Below are 22,643 nucleotides of genomic sequence, written 5' to 3'. Positions count from 1 at the left end.
CAATGCATGCGGCATGAAATGTACGGTAAGTTACTATTAATTCACGGTAAATGCTCTAAAATTGAATATTGGAATAAAAACCTTATGGATCCTAAAAGAAATCTGGCTAAATTTATTTAGGTTTCTAATTTGAAAATTAGGGTGTTACAGTGTGGTTCTGTTGGGTCCCACGCGTTGGCCAAAGAGCGTCCCGGACAGAAGGGGCCCACGCGTCAGTCTCTTGACCGGATCGGGTGTGGCAGGTCTAATCCGACATGGCATGCGTGCATGTGGCCTCAGGTGTGTGGGGTGCCGACGGAGGTGGGCGTCCCTGTGTGTGTCCCGAGGGCATTCAGCAAAATGTCCGAAGGGGCTTGGCCGCGACACCGTGGCATCGGTGCTTGGTCACCATGCACGGCAGAGCCGTGGTGAGGCGACTGCGAGGTCGATGTGGTACCATTAAGGCCAAGCTGGGGCCCTTTTGGCCCCAACGAGGTGCGGCATGAGGAACTCGCACAAAGAGAGGCATGGCAAAGGGTTGGTGAGGCAGGACGGTGGCTCGGCAGGACGGCATGATGCAGGCAAGGCCAAAACAAGGCCTTTCGACTCGCCCGCAAGGAAGGACGTGCGTGCGCGGGCCCTAGCATCCTAGGCTGCAGCACGATGTCGGCGATGGAAACGGTGAGGGGCCGGGTGTCCACCCGCGGGTGCGGCGTCCTTGTGTTCCAGGGCCGTGATGCGGTGACGGCAAGGTTTGGTGCGGCGGGCTTGGCTCGGTCAGCCGGGGTTCGAGCATGTGCACACGGGCAACTGGGAAACCAGGGCCGTGGCATGGCTGGTGGCATCGAATTGATCAGCGACGGCGGCTGTGGGCAAGAAGGGGTGACGTATCGGGGCTCCCTGCACAGAAACGATAGGATAGGGGGTCCTATGGCTATTCTACGATGGGCTCATCAGCGGCGGCGTGCTCGCCGGCAGCAAGGGGGTACCGGGGATGGAGATGGCGGCACCTACCGGTCTGGGTCGAGGAAGAGGGCTCGGTGCGGTGGCGAGGTGAAGCAGAGGAGGCGGTTGATGCAGTGTCATGCCGAGCTGCGATGTTGTTGTCGCCATGTGGGGCGCAGGCGTGGCGGAGCGCTTCGGCGGCAGCGTCCTCGGCTCAGGTGGCTTCTCCTCGTCTCCTTCCTCTCATCATCTTCTCCTCTTTCCTCTGTCTCTCTCGGGTAACGGCGGCGTACGAGGGGGAAAACCCTAATTTGGGCGCTAGGGTTGTGGCAGCGGCCGATTGGGGGTTCTTTAGCGCGCTCTAGGGTTTTGCGCAGGCCATGGCTCGTAGACGGCTGGGGATCCTTGGCATCCGCGCCGGGGTGGCGTGGCATGCATCGCACGTTGCGGCGGGGGGCGCTGGCTAGGGCTTGGGTGCTCGGGCGGTCAAGGTCCTAGTGGAAAGGGCTGCGGGACCGTTGCACTCCCTTATCGCAGAGTGGGAACGAAGCGGCTGACGCAGGCGGCGGCGTTGGGGTAGAGGCGAGGCGGATGGTGGTTTGAGGAAGGTGGAAAGCTGACATGTGGGGTCAGCTTGTCAACGGCTAGGTGAGGGGGTGAGGGTGGTGCGATGGTGTTGGGTTGGCGGCGAGCTGGGCTGGCAAACAAGCCGTGCGGGGTGCGGGCGTGTAGGTCAGTTGGTAATCTGGGCTGGCTGGCCAGCTAGTGGGTTGGGCTGCGGGATTTAAGTGGGTTTGGTCCAGGATTGGGTTAGGGTAGGTTAGGGAGTTGGGCTGGAGTAGGAGTTAGCGTAGTTAGCTTTTTTCAATCCAAATTCGAAGGGCACACTTTCAATCAATCAAAATAAATCCCATGAAACAATTTTATGAAGAACTCCAATAACTCCGAATGTTTCACACTAACAATATAGTCCTTTAGTATAAATGATTTTAATTTCTAGGAATTCGGGATAGAAAGAGTTCATACTTACGTGTAATCCTAGCTATTTGCACATTGCACCAAAAAGTTTTTAAAATTCATGATTTTTTGACTTATAACATTCCATGAAAAATCCAAGATGTTACAGGTAGCATCAATCGGCTTTCCTGGCTGATTTTGGACTTAATGATAAGCGTAATTTATGGATGCATCGGTTAATTATGCTCGATTTGTTGCCCTGCTGTTAGCGCTGTCTCGGTTAAGGCCGATCCGACTAATGGTGACAATAAGTTTGGTTTAAATAAACGTGCGTATTTAGTTATGAAGTTTTTATTCTTAATCCTACCTCAACATGAAAGTTGGCTTCATAGCCGATGTTCGAGTATGTGTATTGGACATTTCGGCCGATGCATTCTTGTTCGAAATGCTAGCCGATGTGTTCCTTGTTGTTTTACTGATTAAATTTATTTTTTCTTATCAATTACATGTCAAATTTACTGGCACGCCCCGAACCTCGATAGCAGGACCTGCACTGGAGACAAGCAGAGCTCCCAGGCTTTAGCATGTCGTGCTCCGCAAGACACCGCCTGATTTTTGCAACAACAGAACCGTCAAGGAATCGACCGTTATCAAGGGTAATGGATAGTTAAGGAAGGTGGATCTATCCCCTGAACCCATTCGGATCAGTTCCGCATCCTCAACTATTCAATGCCAAACACAAGGGACCATGGTGAATGCTCTCTACAATCCCATAGTTGGTGCTAACATCATGTCCGATTTCATTGCGTTGACCTTCCTAGACAACGAGACCTTGGCACCGACTAGCAAAATTTTCAACAGTCCCTCCGGATCTCTTGTAGAGGGCAATGGGATTCTACAGAATGTGTCCGTACGACTCAACAATGTCAAGGCCACCATGGATTTCTATGTCTTCGAAGTCCCTGACTTCGACTTGTTGATCGGCCATCCCAAAGAAAAGCTCTTCCTAGATGTGCCAAGATTAGGGAACCTCGACATTAAACTAGGGAAGGATTCCTCTGTCCCGATCTCTCGATCGACCAATCCTTTGATAGAACCTCTTCCTAAGTGTGAGCGAGAAAGTGATGGCTGTTTCATCAATGATCTTCCTGAATCCGTTCTCAAGAAAGATGTGGAACACTTCAAGGAGGACGATTCAGGAGAAGCTCTTCATCTCCTTACCGAACGACCATTGTCATCGTCGACCAAGCTCAAGTCTCCTCCCACTGGCCCACAAGATGCTAAACCTCTTAAGAAGAACCCTTGGGCCATGGAAAAACTTGAGGTGCTGATTCTGGAATCCGAGAGAGAGGATTCTATAGACAAGCATGGAAGCTTCTTTCTTGGAAAATCACAAGAACCATGCTCGTATAATACATCTCCAGAGTCAGACGAGCTTAATGTCACGAGCAAGTACAAGGATCACAACCACTCTAAGATCTTCATTTGTAAAATGTTTAGGAGGATGGTTGTAGATGCCTTCGTTTACCATAAATTCTGCAAATCTCGTGGTTGCACTCATGGCAGTAACCTTGCAGCTGAGTTGTGACTGTCATCCTAGCCAAATTTTTCAAAGCTAATAAACCTAGCACTTAGTTTTTTTTCTATTGTTGCTCATGTGCGCTCCCCATTGTTGACCTTGGTTCGTTCAAGCAAAGATAGTACGTTCACTAAAACAAGGATAATGGATCAATAGCGAGCTATTTAATTACTACTCTAAACCAGTAATTTACAGTCGCCTATCAAACAAACTTTGGACAAACAAACTGTGTTTTATTTATTGTTCAGTCAAATGACACCACACTGTCTGAAATAAAGTGGCACAACATTACATTGGAATAAGTTTGATATACACATGTTGGCAAGCTTTCTAAAGAAAAAGGGGATATCTGCACTTGCCCTTTTTCATTCGTGAGATGATGAGCTGATCCTTAGCGTGTGGCGTGAACACCCCGTCAAATGCAAAGAAAGCAATAGATTGTTCTTCCGCAAACACACCAGCATACATTATATCTTAGGGGACAAAAAATATACCAATAGCATTGCATTGCACACATAATTATGCTCCCTTGCAGAACTTGTCACTTTACCATTTCATCACGGTGGGTTTAGTTTAGTTCATCAGTTGATCCTGTACCTTTTGCACAAGAGCAGCCAAGCTAGTAGCCCAGATAGCTCCGTGTGTATGATTACGAAGGTAAAGCATCCAGCTGTCCGCACCTGACATGATCTTGGAAGCATCGGACAATGACTCCACAATGCCCTGCTTCCTAATTTCCTGGGCCCATACTCTGTCACGTGTTAGCATGGAGCCGATCAACGCGGCTGTCCACTTTACAATCTCTAGGTGGTAATCTGTGCCAGCCCGGCTATTAGTGACTATCAACTTCTTGAGAAGCTTCGCGAAGTGAGAACGGTTTCCAACCAAACGTGAAAATTCTGATCCAGATATCTTCTCATTAGATTGCATATCACAAATTATGCGTACCAAAGCTGCCTGGAGTCTAAGATGCTGCTTATCAGTGAATCAAAAAGCTTATCAGTTTGGGCAGGTCCTGTACCATCCTGTACACCATCATTGCCTGGTGTCTCCGGTTCCTGATAGAATTGTAATTAGTTCGCACACCTGATACATACATGATAAATTATATATAAGTTGGTTCGGTCAGGGATTTTTTTAAAAACTTCAACAGCACATAAGAATATATTTGAGAACGAACAATCGGATTATTATAATTTTTACATGGAAAATAGTATCCCTATACTTGAGAATACTAGTGGATTTTCATATATTTGACACTAGTGTATACATCAATTAAGGCATAAGGTAAGTTGCATATATATTGGTATGGAGTTCATCGCAAGGTTGACAGAAACATAATTACCTTGGGCAATACTCTTTCAATGTGGGGAACTTTTTGTTCATTTGGGTACAGATCAGGGTCACAAAGAACGGCGTACAAACGCTTCAATATATCTGCTGCGATGGCTCTGTATTCTATTCTGTCCTCCGAATAAATTATTTGTTCAAGTTTAGTAAGGGCCATACCTTCTTTCAAATCGAGGAGATATTTGCAATTTCTGCTGCTCAAAGACAGCATTGTGAGTGCTTCACCAGCTACCGATTGAACAGTAGGCAATGCCATGGAACTAGTTCCCCCTTGTTCAATATTTTCATTAGGGAGGAAGAGCATTAGAATTACCTTGAGGAAGTGCTCCCTTTTATCCCATTTTTTACCCTTTTCGCTTTTACCTCGAGGAAGTGCCTGTTGAGAAGTCTCCGTGGTTGCTAGCTTTTTTATCTCTGGCGCATCACTTGAATCTTCCGCGGTGGCGGTGAATACGTATGAAAAAGTTTTTATGGCTAGAATCTGTATGTCTGGCTGACGTGCATAGCCAGAGACCCAGCTCGGATTGAACTCGAATTTGATTTTCCTCAATAGCTTTAAAGCTAGCTGTCCACGAAGACTTGCAAGCTGAGCCAACACAGTGAATGATAACCTCAATATGTTCACCCACTCACCCTCCTGTTCGTTGTCATGGATGAATGGTCTGGAACAGATCCATGACAAGATATCCATGAGAAGTGGTTCAGCTTTTAAAATCTCTGAGCAGTTGGTTCTATCGAGCGAGAGCTGATCAAGGATGATGAGTCCTTGCTCAATCAGTTGGCACTCCATTCTGGCATCCGCATCATACTCAGTAGCAGGCTTGGTTTGAACGGTGTGCTCTGTACCACTCCTGACCTCCTCAGTTGTAGGCTTGCTCTTCAGAGGAGTGCCGAATAAGATAGAGTTGCTCTCGGATGGCTTGAGTAGGGACCTAATGCTTTCCAGTGTCCCTGGGAACTGAGCAATGCTGATGTGAAGGGCAACATGTGCCACGATCTTTGCGGCAAACAATCTGGTGTCCTGGTAATCTCGGTCTGTCCATGACAGCATCATGACCAGCTTCTGAATCCTTTTCCTGGAGGAGCGGATCAGTTCTTCCACGGGTAGCTTCTGCTTCCCGATGAAGACAACTAGAATCCTTGCTCCTGACTCGTAGTCCTCCTTGTAGTCTGAATCCAACAAGCTTGACGCATACGTGACAAGATTCCTTCCTCTGGTTGCAGTCAGCAGGTCCTTGAGGTACATTTTCTTTGTATCCTTGAGGTACCGGCGGACGCATTCAGTGCCCCAGCTCGGCTCAAACTCGCATTTCTTGACCACATGTGTCACCGGAAGCCCTTTGGAAATGTCGAGGATGAACCAAAGAAAGTAGAGCACACCTTGACAGAAAGCTATTGAGTAGAATATTATCGCTGCCGGTTTCTGGTTAGCTTCCTTGCCATAGTCCTGTTGCCAGAGTCGCAACAAGGAGGCTGCAATGTTGAACAAAACAAACACCGGGAGTAGAACAACGAGAACCAAGGGGATGAGTAAACAAACACCGGGAGTAGAACAACGAGAACCAAGGGGATGAGTAACACTATCTTTATCAGCAGGTCGGTTGCAGCATTATTGCAAAGGGTTGGAAACCGATCACAACAGGCATGGTGCTCCTCATTTGATTCTTCATGGCTTTGTGGTGATGTGGTAGGTGACTGCTTGATCTTTCTGCAAAATACTATGTTCAAGATGATCTTAGCAATTCCGATGATGGTCCGAGACAAAAGCTTCACACTGTGTAGGTACTGCTCGTCCACCAAAGCAACGAAGATTCTGTGGTAATTGAGCTTCAATTAGAGTTCATAGAAGGACAAGACGACATAGCTATAGTTTCTCCTTGATAAGAAAATGGAGGTATAAGAACAACAATATATTCTATGCCAAGGAGAGAACCGGGAAAACCCAAAGCAGGTACTAGTAACAAACCTGGCTGACTGGGTGAAGCTAATCAGTGTGATGAACCAGAAATCCTTCCTCTCAAGAAACGGGACAAAGCCGCCAAGTAGGACAACTGTCGACCATGCAAACGCCAAGATGCCTAGGCCTCTGACGGTCATGTCTAGGACGGTCAGCACGATCACGTAGCGGTTAATCAACTGTTCCGGCAACTCATCGAGCTTCATCCTGTCACCATCTTCTACGCCTCCGGCTGCCATCCCTGTACGATTCACCTTCACCTGGTGCCCCTCAGTTCCTCTGCTATCCATCCGGTATGCTAAACTAATAATGCTGGTGGCTAAGTTCTTCAAAAAAAAGTAATGCTGGTGGCTGCAAACCTTTATTTGGCGCACTTGTGTAACACTGATGAGGAATATTTGGCAAAAGCAGGTGCAAGATCCCTTTTGGTCTTTTAAATTTCCCCACTTCAGTTTTTTGAGCAAGTGGATGTTTACTCATTGTCTTTTAAATTTCTTTGTTACACGAATTAATAAAAATTGTTGATTTAGTAGTGATTGGTTAATTTAGTTGCAGTAGTGTTCCAGTCCATTTGTAAAATTTCAAATGATTCATAATTAATATTTTATTCTGATTGGCCTTTGACAATTCCATCAAAGTTGTACCAATATTTAAGCTTAGAAGGATGTATCTAATATAATGCACGTGTCTAGTCTGTTGGCATCGCAGTAAGAAATAGAATAGAATTGAAGCAGGAAGTGTGAGCTAGAAAAAAATCATATACGACTATTGCAGCAAAGGGACAATTGACATATAAAAGATAATGGAGGAAAAATAACTCAAGTATGTCTTAAAATATGAAATAAGAAAATCATAACACAAGACCAATACATAAAAAGAAAAAACCAAAGGAGCAAAACAGAATTTGAGTCCAGTCAAAAGGTTAATGTGGGAAGTGAAGTACATTTGTTTATACAGAAGACGTCTCAGAATTTTTATCTGTAGGACAATGCAGCTATATAAGCTGCATGAGTTATCTTCCATAGTTACAGTTTCAATTTATTGTACGTGGCATTGCTACAGATTTCAATAACACAATGGAAAAAGAATGTAACATATTCTACAAAATTGTGGAAATGTTTCAATGTCTTACTTTGCGGTTAGAAAAATTCATTTTATGAAATAGGTTTTGGTCCATAAGAATTCTTTTTAGGTATTGTAACACGAGACTAGACCTCACATAAGCTATCCACTATTTTTATCTCCCCAATGAATTCCTTTTATTTCAATAAAAATGAATACGAAGAGTTTGATTAAAACTTTGCTGTGTCATGTTTCCTATATATAGGATTCCATGTGCGCACAGGGCATTTCAGTTCTGTAGTTTTTTTTCTATCTCTACTTTTTGACAACATTATGTTTGAAATAAAGGTCTAGGTCCAATTTCATTTATGCACTACTTAAAGCATGACACTACACACAATCTTCCACTAAGTTACTGATTACAATGTTTGATCTATGCCACTTGGAAAAGAAAGGCAAAGATTAATAAACATCAAGAAAAGGAAAAGGCACAAACCACATCGAGTGCATCCATGGAGACAGCAAAAAAAATAATATAATGACTGAGTAGCCCTCGAAAGTCCAAAATATATTTCCTGCTACAAGAAACTGTGGTAGTAAGTTCAGTACACTACTAGAAAAAAGCCCACCAGCACCGGTTGATAAGGCCCTTCAGTACTAGATATGCAACAACTACAGAGTATCTGAGACTAAAAGTCTTTGGGCATCAATCCAGGTTGCATTGATCGGTATCAAAAGGGGCCTTTAGTACCGGTTGGAAATACCAACCGGTACTAAACGTGACGCTACGTTGACGCAAATAGGTGTTCCAATCGGTACTAAACGGTTTTTCTATCTTTTCATATTTCATTTATTTATTTTTGTTTATTCGTGTAGAATTGCTCCACGTACCGAGTTATACTCTACTATACTCTACTATATGTCCATCAGTTGTAATTGAGTTAAAATAATATTTGAAATTAAATAAATATCTCTACTTTTTGAAAATATTATGTTTGAAATAAAGGTCTAGGTCCAATTTCATTTATGCACTACTTAAAGCATGGCACTACACACAACCTTCCACTAAGTTACTGATTACCATGTTTGATCTATGCCACTTGGAAAAGAAAGGCAAAGATTAATAAACATCAAGAAAAGGAAAAGGCAAAAACCACATCGAGTGCATCCATGGAGACAGCGAAAAAAATAATATATTGACTGAGTAGCCCTCGAAAGTCCAAAATATATTTCCTGCTACTAGAAATTGTGGTAGTAAGTTCAGTACACTACTAGAAAAAAGCCCACTAGCACCGGTCGATAAGGCCCTTCAGTACTAGATATGCAACCGGTACTGAGTATATGAGACTAAAAGTCTTGGGCATCAATCCAGGTTGCATCAATCGGTATGAAAAGGGCACTTTAGTACCGGTTGGAAATACCAACCGGTATTAAAGGTGACGCTACGTTGACGCAAATAGGTGTTCCAATCGGTACTAAGCGCTTTGGTATTTCCACCTGGTACCAAAGCGTGCGAGTCCAAAAATCCTTTAAAAAAAGTACTTCAAATCTGCGAAAGATGTGCATGCAATGCAAGGATTCGAACCCGGAACCTCTTGCCTCGCGTGGTACCTCCTTACCATCTCACCTACACAGCACTTGTGATGTGAAGAGAGATGCTTTCCTTTAAAGATCCTTTAAGTAACTCTAACCAGTACTAAAGGCTAGATATTAGTATGGTGTTACCGACCAGTACTAATATGGGTGGAGGCATTAGTACCGCATGGTAACACCAACCGTACTAATTTGTAGGTTTTAGTACCGGTTCGTGTTACCAACCGGTACTAAAAGTTCCCAGACCTTTCCATCCACCCTATAAATATCGGTCTTCTTCCTACCGGTATTTTTGGGGTGGACCAATAGCGTGTTTTCTAGTAGTGATTTTAAACCTACGAAGATGCTCAAAAAGTTACAATTCACATGATTTTTAATAGGTACCCTCCATTTACCTTGGTAGTTTGGTTTGCACTACGGTGTCCAATCATCTGTGTTGATGATACTCGGTTGATTTAGTCAGTCACTCTGCAAGTTGCTCATATCTGTGTAATGTTATTAAAAAATCATAAATATGCCATAAGCAACTGGTATATGTAATTCATATTTAGATACCTCCTTTATCTGTTTTTGACGTAGCGGTTACTACAAACTTTTTTTTTAAAGAATGGTCGCTATGATTGCTGCTTCGGCATGCGTGAGCTTTTAAATTCTCTATAGCAAGTGATCATATCAACATGATGTCTTTTTGTGATGTCTGCAAATGCCCTTGTATATATAGTGTGGCGGGACAGGCCCCAATCTATAGCAAGTGGTCATATCAACCTAGCTTGCAAAACGAAGCCAATGTCGCCTTCTTTCATTTGTCTATTCCTTAATCTAAATTCTACGATACAGGCAACTAGCACTGCATCATCATCCAGGTACATGGAGACATCATCACAAGGATTTATTAGGAGCAAATAAAATAAGTAACGAGGTTGTCAACCTGCTCCTTTAGATAACCCAATAACGAAGCTTGCTTTAGTCTACTCTTTATATATAGGTGATATCTGTATCTAGCAGATTGGACATGGATGCTATGCATAGCACCAATGAATTTTCAAACCAATGAGATCTTATTTATGCATTATCTGGTCTACATTATAGTGCATATGGGCAAGGAGCTGGAATCAAGCCATGATCCAGGTATGTGGAGATCGACATGATTTGTCATTATCACAATGATTAGGAGTGAAATCAGGCAGCTTAGCTTCTGTAGAAACTAATTAGCAAGGCTTCGATACACATTTCGGTGAGATAGTTGTTGTAAATCTCCAAGTTTTATAATACATACCCGGAGTCCATAGTGACTCAAATAACTCCACAAGGTTATTTAGTACATAATCGCTCGGAGTTTGTTGGAGGAGTGCAGTTGGGTGATTGGTACAAGTTCTTGATGCTTGCGACATCCATAACCACATGTCCACAGCCTACGGGACAACCTTGGCAGCAAAGTCCACTGCTAGAAAACAGAGCATTCATCTGATGCCATTAGTACCGGCTGTCTTTCAGCCGGTACTAACGCGCGCATTTAGTACCGGACCGAAAGAACAGTGCAGCGGGGAGCAATTTAGTACCGGATAAGAACACCAGCCGGTACTAAATCGGCGGCACCAACAACGGCTAGATTCCCTAGAGGCAATTTAGTACCGGCTGGTTCCTCCGGCCGGTACTAAATTGACTAGATGCAACTTAGTACCTGCTGGTGTTTCCAACCGGTACTAAATTGCCTCAGCTAGTACCGGTCGGAAATTCCAGCTGGTACTAAGTTGCTCGATAAAATAAAGCCGGCCACCTTCTTCCTTGTCACACCCGATTTTTGGAAGCAAATCCGAATGCATCTCATATATGCGTCAGGATAAAGTTACACACATATGATAGATGTTACAAGTGAATATATCAAAAGATAATATTCAAAATGTAAACAAGAGAGTAAATAACATTATTACACTCCAAATAAAATAGACACGAAGGTCTTAAGCGTTTCACTGAAATCCTAAATGAGATATGCAACAAAGCTTCTTCCACAGGCAATTGACTATGAACACACGCCTAGAATTCCTCGAATTCCTCAAAGTCACTGTAGTGTTCCACTTCCACATTCTCTTTTGAACAGCAGTTAGGCAAGAGTGAGTACTCTTATGGTTGGTACTCAACAAGCGGGAGAAAGATGCAAGGCCATCAAGGATAGGCTGAAGGGCCTATAGCGGTTAGCATTTTTAGTTGATCATATTTTATTAGCAAGCATCTATTTAACTAAGTGTAAGTTTATACTAACACACTTAAGCATTTAGGAACCAACACCGTAACAAAACCAAGGAACCATAGATTAAAATATTCTTTAAGTTCAATTATCATGTGAGGGTCCAAGCCGCTCGTAACCGTGAGCACGACTGATATATCAGTTTACACTCTGCAAAGGTTGTACACTTTCACCATAAATCATGTTCCCCTGAGTCTCCCGGGTTTGGAAAGCCCTTAAACACTTCCGAGGTGAGTGGCGAGGGGTTCACTACGAAGCCTTTACAAAGACATATAGAAAACTAGATAGCCCGCTAGAGTTTCAGTAGCAGTGTGAACCATAACCCTCCCTGGTGGTCAGCAGCTTAGCAAATGCTACTACCCCAAGAGGACCGGACTATACCCCACCGACCTCCTCCTTGCCCTTTCGGTAAGGCCATCAGTTAACCATATGCCTAATTATTCAACTAAGGTTAGAGCCATGTGACATTTGTGGTTGTATGGTTTTCTTGGGTGGTTCTCTATGTTCCATTTAAACAAAGTGATCTTGTAAAATATCTAGGTATAACAATAGTATAAAGTCATGATTAATATTCTCAAAAGTTTGTGATAGTACCATTTCCCAAAGTTAAGCAACTAAGCATTTCTACCCAAAAAGATAACTAAAACCAAGTGTTCAAGGCTTGGGTGAAAAGACTAGGTCAATCATTAATAGGTATTCCCGTCAAGTTATGCAATTCGATGAATAAGGTAAAGTGAATTATCATGCTATTATTGGGAAATAAACAGAGTATGTAGGGGGATTCCACTTGCCTTCCTTGTCAAATTGCTGGTTCTCTTCCTCGTACTACTACTCTTGTCCTTCCTCGAACGTCACATCGTCTAGATGATCGCACAAGCAAAAACATACATAAAATAAGAAATAGAACAACAAACAAAACAACAAATAGTACAAATAGAGAAATATAAGGTGATAAAGATATAGAGCATGCTCCAAGGATCACATGAGTGCAAGAATCGCTGAAAACAGAGTTGAAATGGAGAAGATATGGCTAAAACAAAGTTCCAGGGGCTTAACCGCAAAGAAATTGAACTTGCAGGGGCCAAACTTAAAGAAATCGAGGGCTAAAACCTAATAAAACCTAAAACTTAGGGATTATACTAAAAATAGAGAGGTTGGGATGGTGGGTTCAAAAACTACTAAAGATAGGGGCCAAAATAGAAAGAAAACGACTGTTTTGTAAATATGTTTGAACTAGATAGGATGGTAGGTTGATTTTGGAAAAATAAAAGGTCCTTCTTGTAAAACAGCAAGGTTGATCGGTAAGAGAAGGGGGTTTGACTCGGGTGAACTCTGATCTAACCCGTCGGATCGACATCCGACGACCAGTGCCGGTTAGGGGGGCTCGGGCGGCGGCGCAGGTGGAGGCGAGCAGCAGCGGGCGGCGGCGGGTCACCGGAGTTACGCGAAAACGCATTTCCGATCGGGTTTTTGGGTGCTGTTTGCTCGGGGAGCGAGAGCGCGAGGTGGGAAAGTTGATGCCGGGGTCGGAAAGGCGAGCTGGTGCGGCGGATGGGGCACACAGTGGTGAGCGATACCGGCGGCGCTCCGGCGAGCAATTGCCATGGCGGGAGCGCGAGAGGGAGGGGAGAAGGGGCCGATGGCAAAGCCCACTGTGACATGGAGCTCTAGCGATGCTCAAAGTCGACGAAGAGGTGGCGGAGCAGCTGGTCGACGGCGGAGCGAGGGAGGGGAGTGGAAGGGAATGCGGCGAGGCTGGGTGTGCTTTATATAGGTCAAAGAGGGAAGCGGAGCGGCGGGAGCAGGGGAAGGGGTGGTGAGCTGGGGCGGTCATCATGGCCATAAAGGTGGTAGGCATTATCGACGGGAGAGGAGGAGACGCGAGGTGGGGTGATGGCAAGGCTCATCATGAGCCTTGAAGGCGGAGTAAAGGAGGAAGGGGCGTGCGGGTACGGCGCAACGGCTGGGCGGGGCATGCGGCGAGGGGGAGGGAAATGGTCAGTGGTGCTACACGGTGGGGAGGCGAAGCGGCTGGAGATGGGAGACTACCTTGATAGGTGGGGTCCACCTATCAGTGACAAGAGGAAGAGAAGAGAAGGGGGAGGTGGAATGGGGCAGGGTGGGCAGATCGGGCCGGCTAGGCTGACTGGGTCGCGCGTGCAAAGGAGAGGATGGAGAGGAAGAGAGAGAGAGAGAGAGAGGGGGAGAGGGAGAGTTGGGCTAGGCCTGCTGGAAAGAGAGGAAGGGAGAGAAAGGAGGGGTGGGCTAGAAGAGTTTTATGTTTTTTGTTAACAGGGTGTTACATTCCTCCCCGAACCTAGGCAGCTCATTTGTTCTTCATCCTCCAAAGTTCATCCAAGGTGCCATAGGGGAGGTGCCTCCCAGTTTCTCCAATTTTCGTGGAGATTTCACTCATCCAAGTTGTCGGTGTTTAACCGGCTGCCCACCGCGGGATATACCCAAGGTGGTAAGTTTTGGGTTAAGGGACGCCGAGATCAGGAACTCGAAGGTGCAAGGAACACAAAGCTTAGACAGGTTCAGGCCGCAAGATGCGTAACACCCTACATCCTGTATGGTGGTTTGTATTGCCTTTGGTGTAGAATGACCTAATGATCTTCTGTTTTTAGAGGGGTCCCTGACCTCCCTTATATATCCGAGAGGCCAGAGTTACAACGATGCTAACCAACCTCCGCTGAGGGATCATACCGGAACATATCTTCGAGTAGATCCCCTCCGTGTTGGTTAGCTCTATCTCCTATTTAAATGGGATAAACAAGAGATAAACAAAATGAATAAGAGATAAGACGGACTTAATCTCTTAGACCTCTTTAAACTACGTTATGTCCCCAGCCCGGTGGCCCCGGGTCTGACAAGCCCCCGAGCTCTTCGTAGCTGAGTACTGCAGGCTTATCGAGTACTTTCGAAGTAGTCTTTGACTTCTTCTGGAGCTTCAACTTGAAAACCTTCTTCGAGTACTTTCTTGGCTGCATCGAAGTTATGAGGTGCTCGTACCCCGAATTTTATTCCTACTATGGTGTGCGATTGAAAAATCGCACTCCATATGGAGTAACCCCCGAGCCTTAGGTTGAATTAGAGAATCAGGCTGAGGGTCCCATTAATCTGCAATCCTGCTTATCCTTCAAAAAATTCGAAAAATAAGTAGTCGATGCCACGTATCCCGCAGCCCCCGAGCCTTGAATCCAAATCCCACAAAATTTGGAGATAAGGATCCAACAACCGTGGCATGCAGGCAAAAAATGACAACTTGCGAAATTACCAAAATGATGATACAGATGATGGGTATTAGATTATTAATTCGAAAAACCCCTTTTTTCGGGCTAACTAACCCTGAAAAAATGGTTAATCCAATATTTAATCCAAACAATCCACCAAATGACCCCTCAACTTCGGAATATTCTCGGAAGTGACTCCTGAACTTCGGAACAGTAACTTTTCCCCACTCCGCTGGTTATTTAACCCCGCAACAATAGTAGGGAAAAAACCGCGCTTTCAATCCGCATCCCGCCCAAAGCGACCAAAATCCCCAATCTGAGTCAAGCGCCGCCGCCATCCCCCCAAGGAAATCCTCCCGCTCCAACCTCCCCACCACTCTCCCCACAGCCCCCGAGCATCTCGTGGCCAGCGAGTCAGAGATGGCGCCCAAGAAAGCGGAGATCAAAGAGAAGAAGACGGAGGAGGCGCAGCCTTCAACCGCGGAGTGGTCACACAGTAAGTGCTCCCTCAACCACCTTAAGAGCCTAGTTTCCGAGGGGTTGCTGCAAGAAAAGACCCTTGCCAATTGGCGCCCCTCTTACCGCGAACCTTTTCCCATGAAAAATGTTGACGAAATCATCACATTTCTCCATTTTGCCGAACGGGGATTGGCCCTCCCCTCTTGCTCCTTCTTCCGAGGCCTTCTGTATTACTACGGGCTTGAGCTTCACCATCTCAACCCAAATTCTATTTGCTACATTTCAATTTTCATCTATTACTGCGAGGCTTTTTATGGAATCGAACCCCACGGGACCTTTTCCGCTTCCTCTTCCGTATCAAGCCGCAACCCACCTCCAAGAACCTTTCCGTTGTAGGGGGCGCCGGCATCCAACTGCGCCAGCGGGCCGGTGATAAATATCTCACCTACAAATTCCCCTCCAACCTTCCTGGATGGAAAAACCATTGGTTTTACATCGAAAACCATGCTCCCCATCTGCCGACGAAGTCGAACAGACCACCTGTAATTAGGGGAGAATGGAACCTTGAACCCTCCGGCGGGGAGATGGACCAAGTCAAAGAGCTGCTGGACGTCATTGAGGCGCAGAAAAAGAAGGGAGTAACCGGCGCCTCCGTCATGTTCGCATTTTACAAGCGTCGCGTCCAACCCATCCAGCAGCGACATCGCCTGGGATTCGAGTACACAGGCCCCGCTGATCCTTCTCGCATGTGCGCAGAGGATTTGCCAGATGAAGTCGCGCTGCAGCGAGTTCAGCGGGTGCTGCTAGACGTGGACGCCGTGCCATACGTGCCCACATTGTTTTCCGCATGGAATCCGCCCAAACCAGTGAGTATTCGACTTCTTTTTGCTGAAGATAACCACTTTTGCTTCGTTACGTAACTGAAGAACTCTCTGCCGGGACACACGGAGCTGTACCGCAGCTACCCGCCACGACCTGACGTCCCCCGACCGGACCACCTCCTCCCCTCTGCTGCCGCTAAAGCCAAGAGGGCTCGCCTTGCTGCAGCTCAACATAGCAGCGAGTCCACCGAAGGCATGAGCTCGCAGGCGGGAGAAGGAGCCGAAGGAAAAATGCGCTAGGACAACTCCTCCGATCAGAGCGTGGAATTGACTGGCGCTTTGCCACCGGTGCCGCAAGGCCATCGACTGGTGCGCAAGCGCAAGGCGCAGGAACTCAAATCCACCGGGTAAGAGCCTACTTGTTTGTTGTAATGTGTTACCTTGATGCTGAGTTGTGCTTATAACATCCACCTGTAGTCCTTCTGCATCCTCCGCCCGGGCCGAGCCCGAAGAAGAAAGGGCGAGCCCGGCGACCGCCGCCGCTGTCACCATCGCCGTGGCAGGGACCGCGCCACAAGCAGGTGAAACCCCGTCGCCGGCAACGGAGACGCCGCGTCAGGCCGTGCGGATGAAGAGAGCCATTAAGAAAAAATCTGTACTGTAAGTCTGCCTCTTGTTGCACTGCAAATGATTTGATCTTTCGGCTTATGTGTTGACTAACTTCGACTTCATTAGTGCTGCAAGTGCCGCGGACCTCCAGCTGACGCCAACTTCGACTGCCCCAGCCCCCGGGTCCTCGATCCGGGAGGAATCATCAAGTGCTGCGCCGGTCGCCGCTGCGTCAGCCCCCGAGGCCTCGACCTGCCGCCTCCCGAGCTCCAACAAGTCGAGGCTGGGGCCGGTGGCGAGAAACAGGTCGAGGCCCCTGGCGCCGCTCCAACAGATGGCGCAGGTGAGTGTCTGACCGCCTCGGCTAGCTACCGGGATCCGCATGCAGTATGCTGAGGACATTTGTGATTGCAGGTGCCTAGCAGCTGACTACTGAAGAAGCCATGGGAATCTCCGGGGGACCCGATGAGCTGCTACTGGCCGGATCGGGTAGTCAGGAAGCCGTTGCCACCGACCTGGCAGACGACCTGCTACTGACGGATGACAATGTCGATATCCTCAAGAAGGCGCATGACTTTACCATGGTAAGACCTGAGAGCATTTTCTGACAGTGGCTAAGTCGAGTTGCTAATCTAGCTTTTCCCTTTTTATGCAGAGTGTGATCGCCCGCTTCCGGAGGCAGGCAAAGGAATTGAAGACCCTTGCCCGCGATCGAAAGGAACTCGATGCCCTGAGGAAGCGCCTTGACGACGAGAAGACGGAGAATGTACATCTTGAGAAAGTCAACGCCGAGCTCCAGCAACAACTCGAGGAACAGAAGAAGGAGCTCGAGGCGCATAAGGAGCAGCTCAGGGAGCAAAAGAAGGCGCACCAAGGTAAACCGTTGCTTCCCTCGAGTATTTTGCTCTGTATGACTCACCCTGGGTTCTGAAATGCTTTCCACCACAGAGCTTAGGAGAAATTTAATCAGTAAAGAAGAGCTACTTACTGACGTGAAGAACCTGCTCTATCACCGTACAGATGACGTCGAGAGGCTGCAGAAGGTGATCGGCGACACTGAGCGATAGTTCGTCGACAGCATTCAGCGAATCAAAATGCTGGGCGAAGAACTCGAGAGCATCAGGGGGGCCGCCCGGGAGCTGGTGGACGTGGTGGACCCGCCGGAAGAAGGCGAAGCGAACCCCCGGCCCCTGCTAGAGCGTCTCCGTGAGGCCCCGAAGAAAGTGATGAAGTTCCTTTCCGAGGCACCTGTCACGTGCGTCAACAATGCCCTCGCAATCGTGAAGTCCTTCCTGCCGAGCGCGAAGCTGGAGATATTTGCTCAAGGCATGGCGGCGGACTGCACCGAGGAGCAGTTCGACAGATACCTCCTAGAGGCCCAACCTGTATCAGAACACATAGTTCGAAGTGTAATGCAGGATTAGGGTACTGAAAATAAGTATTCACTTCCTTGTATATATGGCTTCTTTTGATGTCTCTACTTGTGTATGTGCCTGTGCTGAATTGATATCCAGGCTTACAAGGCGTAAGTAGTAGACACTACCCTGGGTGCAACGACCCTGAAGGTAGCTGTAGCTCCATGTAGGAGGATATCTAACAAGTTGTCCACAACCCGAACTCATGGGTCTAAAACTGTTAGAAAAGAACGCGAGCATCGTCGCACAATTGCCAGGCTTTAAGGCAAAACTACTCCGAGTGCATTGACTCTGGATGTAGTCAGGGTCGCTCCTTATATGAGCGTGCTCTGCAAGTTAAGTGGGATCCGGACGGACGGATCGGACTTGTTGGGAGCAAATGCGGGCATCGCCGCTGTTGTGCCGTGCTCTTGGCAGAACCGAGACTACTCTGGTACACAGGATGTAGTCGAGGTAGCTCTTTATATGAGCTTATCCAACAACCTGGGTATGAACCAGTCGAACGGATCGATTGTGTTGGGAAAATGCGACTGCTGTCGCGTGCGACCATCCAAGATCGCGGCGAAAACTGATATGGAGCGGATTTGATCGGGGCGGAGGGTTCCGTCGAGAGATGAAGTCGATAAGTTATGAATGTGGCCATAACCTTCGTATCACTCACGACAAGTAGTCGATTCACACAAATGTTTTTACGTGACAACGGCCATCGTGCGCCTGTGAAGGAAAGTATAACCCGAACATTATGCCATACAGCCTCCAAATTGTTTCGAGGAAAAGAGATCTTCCACGCCCCTAGGGATTGGGACATCACCGGGCTTTTTCTTATGGGTAGAACTTGCGCAGGTTCTGAATGTTCCAGGAATTCGGGATGTCATAGCCCTCGGGACATTGTAGTCGATATGACCCTGGTCGGGTGACCTGCTTGACGACGAACGGTCCTTCCCATCTTGAGTTGAGCTTGTGCAGGCCGGATTTGTCCTGAATGTGATGCAAAACCAAATCACCAATGCTGAACGACCGCTCCCTGACGTTGCGATCGTGATATCGACGGATCCCCTGCAGGTATCGGGCTGACTGAACGAGGGCGGTGCAACGGACTTCTTCCACAGAATCGAGCTCTAACTGCCTCGCCTCGTCCGCCTCGCCTTCGTTATACATTTCGACCCTGGGAGACTTCTACATGATATCGGCTGGTAAAATAGCCTCAGATCCGTATACGAGGAAGAAAGGCGTTTGTCCTGTGGCTTTGGATGGTTGGGTCCGAAGCCCCCAGACGACATGCGGCAACTCATGTACCCACTTGCCTCCCTTTTTGCTGTTTTCATCATATAATCTCTTCTTGAGGCCGTCAATTATCAAGCCGTTCGCCCTTTCGACTTGTCCATTGGCCCTTGGGTGTGTGACTGAGACATATTTAACTTCGATGCAAGCATTCTCGCAGAACTCCCAGAACTGGTTCGCCGTGAAGTTTGATCCCAAGTCCGTGATGATGGTGTTGGGGAAGCCGAAACGATGCAAAATATCTGAAATGAAGTCGACGACCCGATCTGGCGTGAGCTTGGCTATCGGCTTGTACTCGATCCACTTAGTAAACTTGTCGATAGCCAGCTGTCGGTTAGTCCTAAAAGGTTAGCAACTCCATCCTCTCTTGATTCATGGTTAGTTTGCTAGTTGTTTTGCATTGTAGCTAGAGAAATTTATGGTTTTTGGAATGAGGGAGAATGGAGGATTTTGTATTTATACATGTACTATAGATAAACTTTTAGAGAGAATATTTTTGGATAGATTGCCACATCCTACATTTCAACCTTTATTTATGGTTAGTTTGCTATTTATATGCGATATTTAGAATGAGGGAGAATGGAGAGATTTTGACATTCTCATGATGTATATAATAGACTCTTTCTGAATGTGTCCTTGGTTACATTTTAATCTTTCATGATAAGTGTATATTTTCAGTAATTCTTATTAAAATAACGTAGGTTTAATATGTATTCAAATATGTGTGAAGTACGTATTCAAATATGTGTGATGACTAATTAATGTATACTTGGTATTTATTTTGTATTATGAATGAATTATTTTAACACTCTAATGATGTATTTATTCAGGCTCACATTGAAACCATCAAGAAGTTAAAAAAATGTTTGTTTCAGAACATGTATCTGTCCTTAACCTAGATCATGTGGTGATGACACTGCCATTCAAGGCCGACATGATATTCGCGATACGGTGCGGTAGAAGGATGTGATGAAGGAGTACGGTCTTGGTCCCAATGAAGAAATCCTCTCCTTTGAGCGAGGAGAGGATGCTACCATTCAAACCAAGGTCGTACTCCTTCATCATGTCCTTCTACCGCACCGTATGATGAGGACATCACTCATTTGTATGCGCACAACACTCCTCCGCTGGACATTCAAGGTCCAATCACTAGAGCTCGTGCACAACAATTGAATTTAGAGGTGAGCTCGTTCCTAAGCACTTCAACTTATGATTTTAAGAATAGATTGCTACCTAATGATTATATTATGATTAGAAACCAAGGAGAGGACTAGGAGATGTATGTAGAAGGGCTTGGAGGCGTGGAGGTACAGCAAGGGAGTGCAAGCCAAGTTGGAGACCCAATCCAAGTCGATTTCGAGTCCACCTCGGAGTCCAAGAGTAGTCTACCTTAAATTGGACGCCCAGGCCACATACGGAGTCAGATTTGGACGTTCTATATATGGTTGGAACCAGAATTTCATAAAGCTTCCAATGGCAGCAGGCACACCTCAAATTTCCTTCTAAGTCAACAGGAATCATCAAAACAAGTTGTAACACCTTAATGTAATTTTCCCTAATTTTAATGAAATTATTTGGGCTCAAATAAAATTTCCAGGGTTTTCTCTAATTTATCTCGCATTTAAAGTAATTTTATAACGTAAGTAATTAAAAATTTATCATAGGATCAAATTGTTTGTGCATTCATGCTGCAGCATTGTTTTATTTATGTTGAGTTTATAGGTTTGAATTCAAATTGTAATTTGAATTCAATTAGCTTTGTTTGAATTAGTTGAGTATAGGAAAGAAAAAGGAAAAGAAAGGAAAGAAGAGCCAGCCCAGTCGGCCCAAAACCCTCTCCTTTCCCTCACCCGCGGCCCTCTTTTCCCCCTTCTCTTTCCCCGGCCCAACTCCTTCCCGAGGCCCAGCACTCCTCTCCCTCCCTTTTCCCCCGAGTGGGCCGCGCCCCGGCCCACTCCCTCCCTCAGCAGGCCACCCCGCGCGCTCCCCTCCCTTCCCTTCTCTCGCTGTCACCACGGGCCCGCGTGTCGGCGCCGCTTCTTTCCTCAGCCCGAGCTGCGCTCTCCTCCCCTCCTTTCCCTCTCTGGCCAGGTGGCCCCGCACGTCAGCTTCCCCGTCCTCTTCCCCCTCTCCTCCTTCTTCCCCGAACCAATGGCCCCCGAAAGCTCCGGCGATCTCCTCCTCTCGGGCCCGCTCGCCAGGACGCCGCGTGGCCAGCCCTATAAAGCCTCGCCGCCTCTCTAGGGTTTCCCCTAAGCCGCCGTCGTGCCCCGTTCGCGCAAACCCTAGCCCCGAGCACCGCCGTCGCGGCAAGCCTCGGGTCGCTGCCGCGCCGGCTCCTCGCTGCCTTCCGCCGTCGCCCAAGCACCGTGGGGTTTGCCCAGTGGGGAAAGGACCCTCTTCCGCCCTCTTCCGCCTCCTTTTCCCCTCAGTCTCGCCTCTCCACAGCCGCGCGCGCTCGCCGGCGTCCCCGAGCCGCTCGCCGCCGTCGCTCGGCCGCTACGGCCAGTATTGCCACCCCCGAACCCCTCAAATCATTTTCCTGTGTCCTCCTCTCTCTCCCCGACCGGATCTCGTCATCCATCGCCCGCGGAATCGCTCCATCGCATGGCGCCAGCGAGCTCTCCGCCGCGCCCGTAGTCCCGCCGCCGCCGGAGCCGGCCGGAGATCCTTCAGCCGTCCGATCCAAGGCTAACGGTCTGGATTAGATCCAGACCGGTACTCCACCCGAGCCGTTAGATCTCAAAGCGACAATCTGGATTAGATCCAGATCGGCATTAGATCCCAACCACCCGATTTAAATCCGGTGGACCGCGTGAGCTTCAACCGTAGATCCTTTCCCAACCGTCCGATCCCGATCCAAGGGCTGAGATTTGCGCGTACCCCTTCGCGTAATAGATCTAATCCGAGCCGTTAGATGGCGATCCAAGGGCCCAGAACAGAAGCTAACGGTTCAGCCCGTCGTTTTTGCTAAAGAGCCCCTGTCCTTTAGGGAAATCAACCCGCAGTACTCTTTAGTTCAAAAGTAATTACGGTTAAGTCCCGTTTTATGCTTCTAGACCCCTGAGCTTCCGGGATTTCGTGCCCACCGTCCAGCCTAGGGTTTTTAGCCAACTAGACCCTGTGTCTAGGGTTTATTTATGTTTAGGTCCTCAGTT

At 47.1% G+C, this 22,643-nt stretch overlaps 1 protein-coding gene across 1 annotated transcript; it reads right to left on the bottom strand.

The window, feature by feature from the left end:
* Positions 1-4,139: 4,139 nt before the first annotated feature.
* Positions 4,140-7,008, bottom strand: LOC112903736. The gene is made up of 4 exons (XM_025972955.1): positions 6,777-7,008; positions 6,451-6,623; positions 4,806-6,283; positions 4,140-4,518 (listed from the first exon to the last, which is right to left on the bottom strand). Exons 1-4 carry the CDS (start codon positions 7,004-7,006, stop codon positions 4,399-4,401), a joined length of 2,001 nt encoding a protein of 666 aa, XP_025828740.1. The 5' UTR covers positions 7,007-7,008; the 3' UTR covers positions 4,140-4,398.
* Positions 7,009-22,643: the final 15,635 nt, after the last annotated feature.

Source organism: Panicum hallii, chromosome 8 (assembly GCF_002211085.1).
Source record: "Panicum hallii strain FIL2 chromosome 8, PHallii_v3.1, whole genome shotgun sequence".
Lineage (NCBI taxonomy): Eukaryota > Viridiplantae > Streptophyta > Magnoliopsida > Poales > Poaceae > Panicum > Panicum hallii.
The sequence above is the reverse complement of the archived record's forward strand: the minus strand, read 5'-3'. Positions and strand labels throughout refer to the sequence as shown.

Bases quoted from the DNA above. Each gene is read 5' to 3' on its own strand.
- LOC112903736 (XM_025972955.1), bottom strand. From the start codon at position 7,006: ATGGCAGCCGGAGGCGTAGAAGATGGTGACAGGATGAAGCTCGATGAG. The intron at 6,624-6,776 runs GTTTGTTACTAG...CAATTACCACAG, and splicing joins AGCTTCACCCAGTCAGCCAG to AATCTTCGTTGCTTTGGTGG. The intron at 6,284-6,450 runs GTTGTGATCGGT...TCAACATTGCAG, and splicing joins AAATGAGGAGCACCATGCCT to CCTCCTTGTTGCGACTCTGG.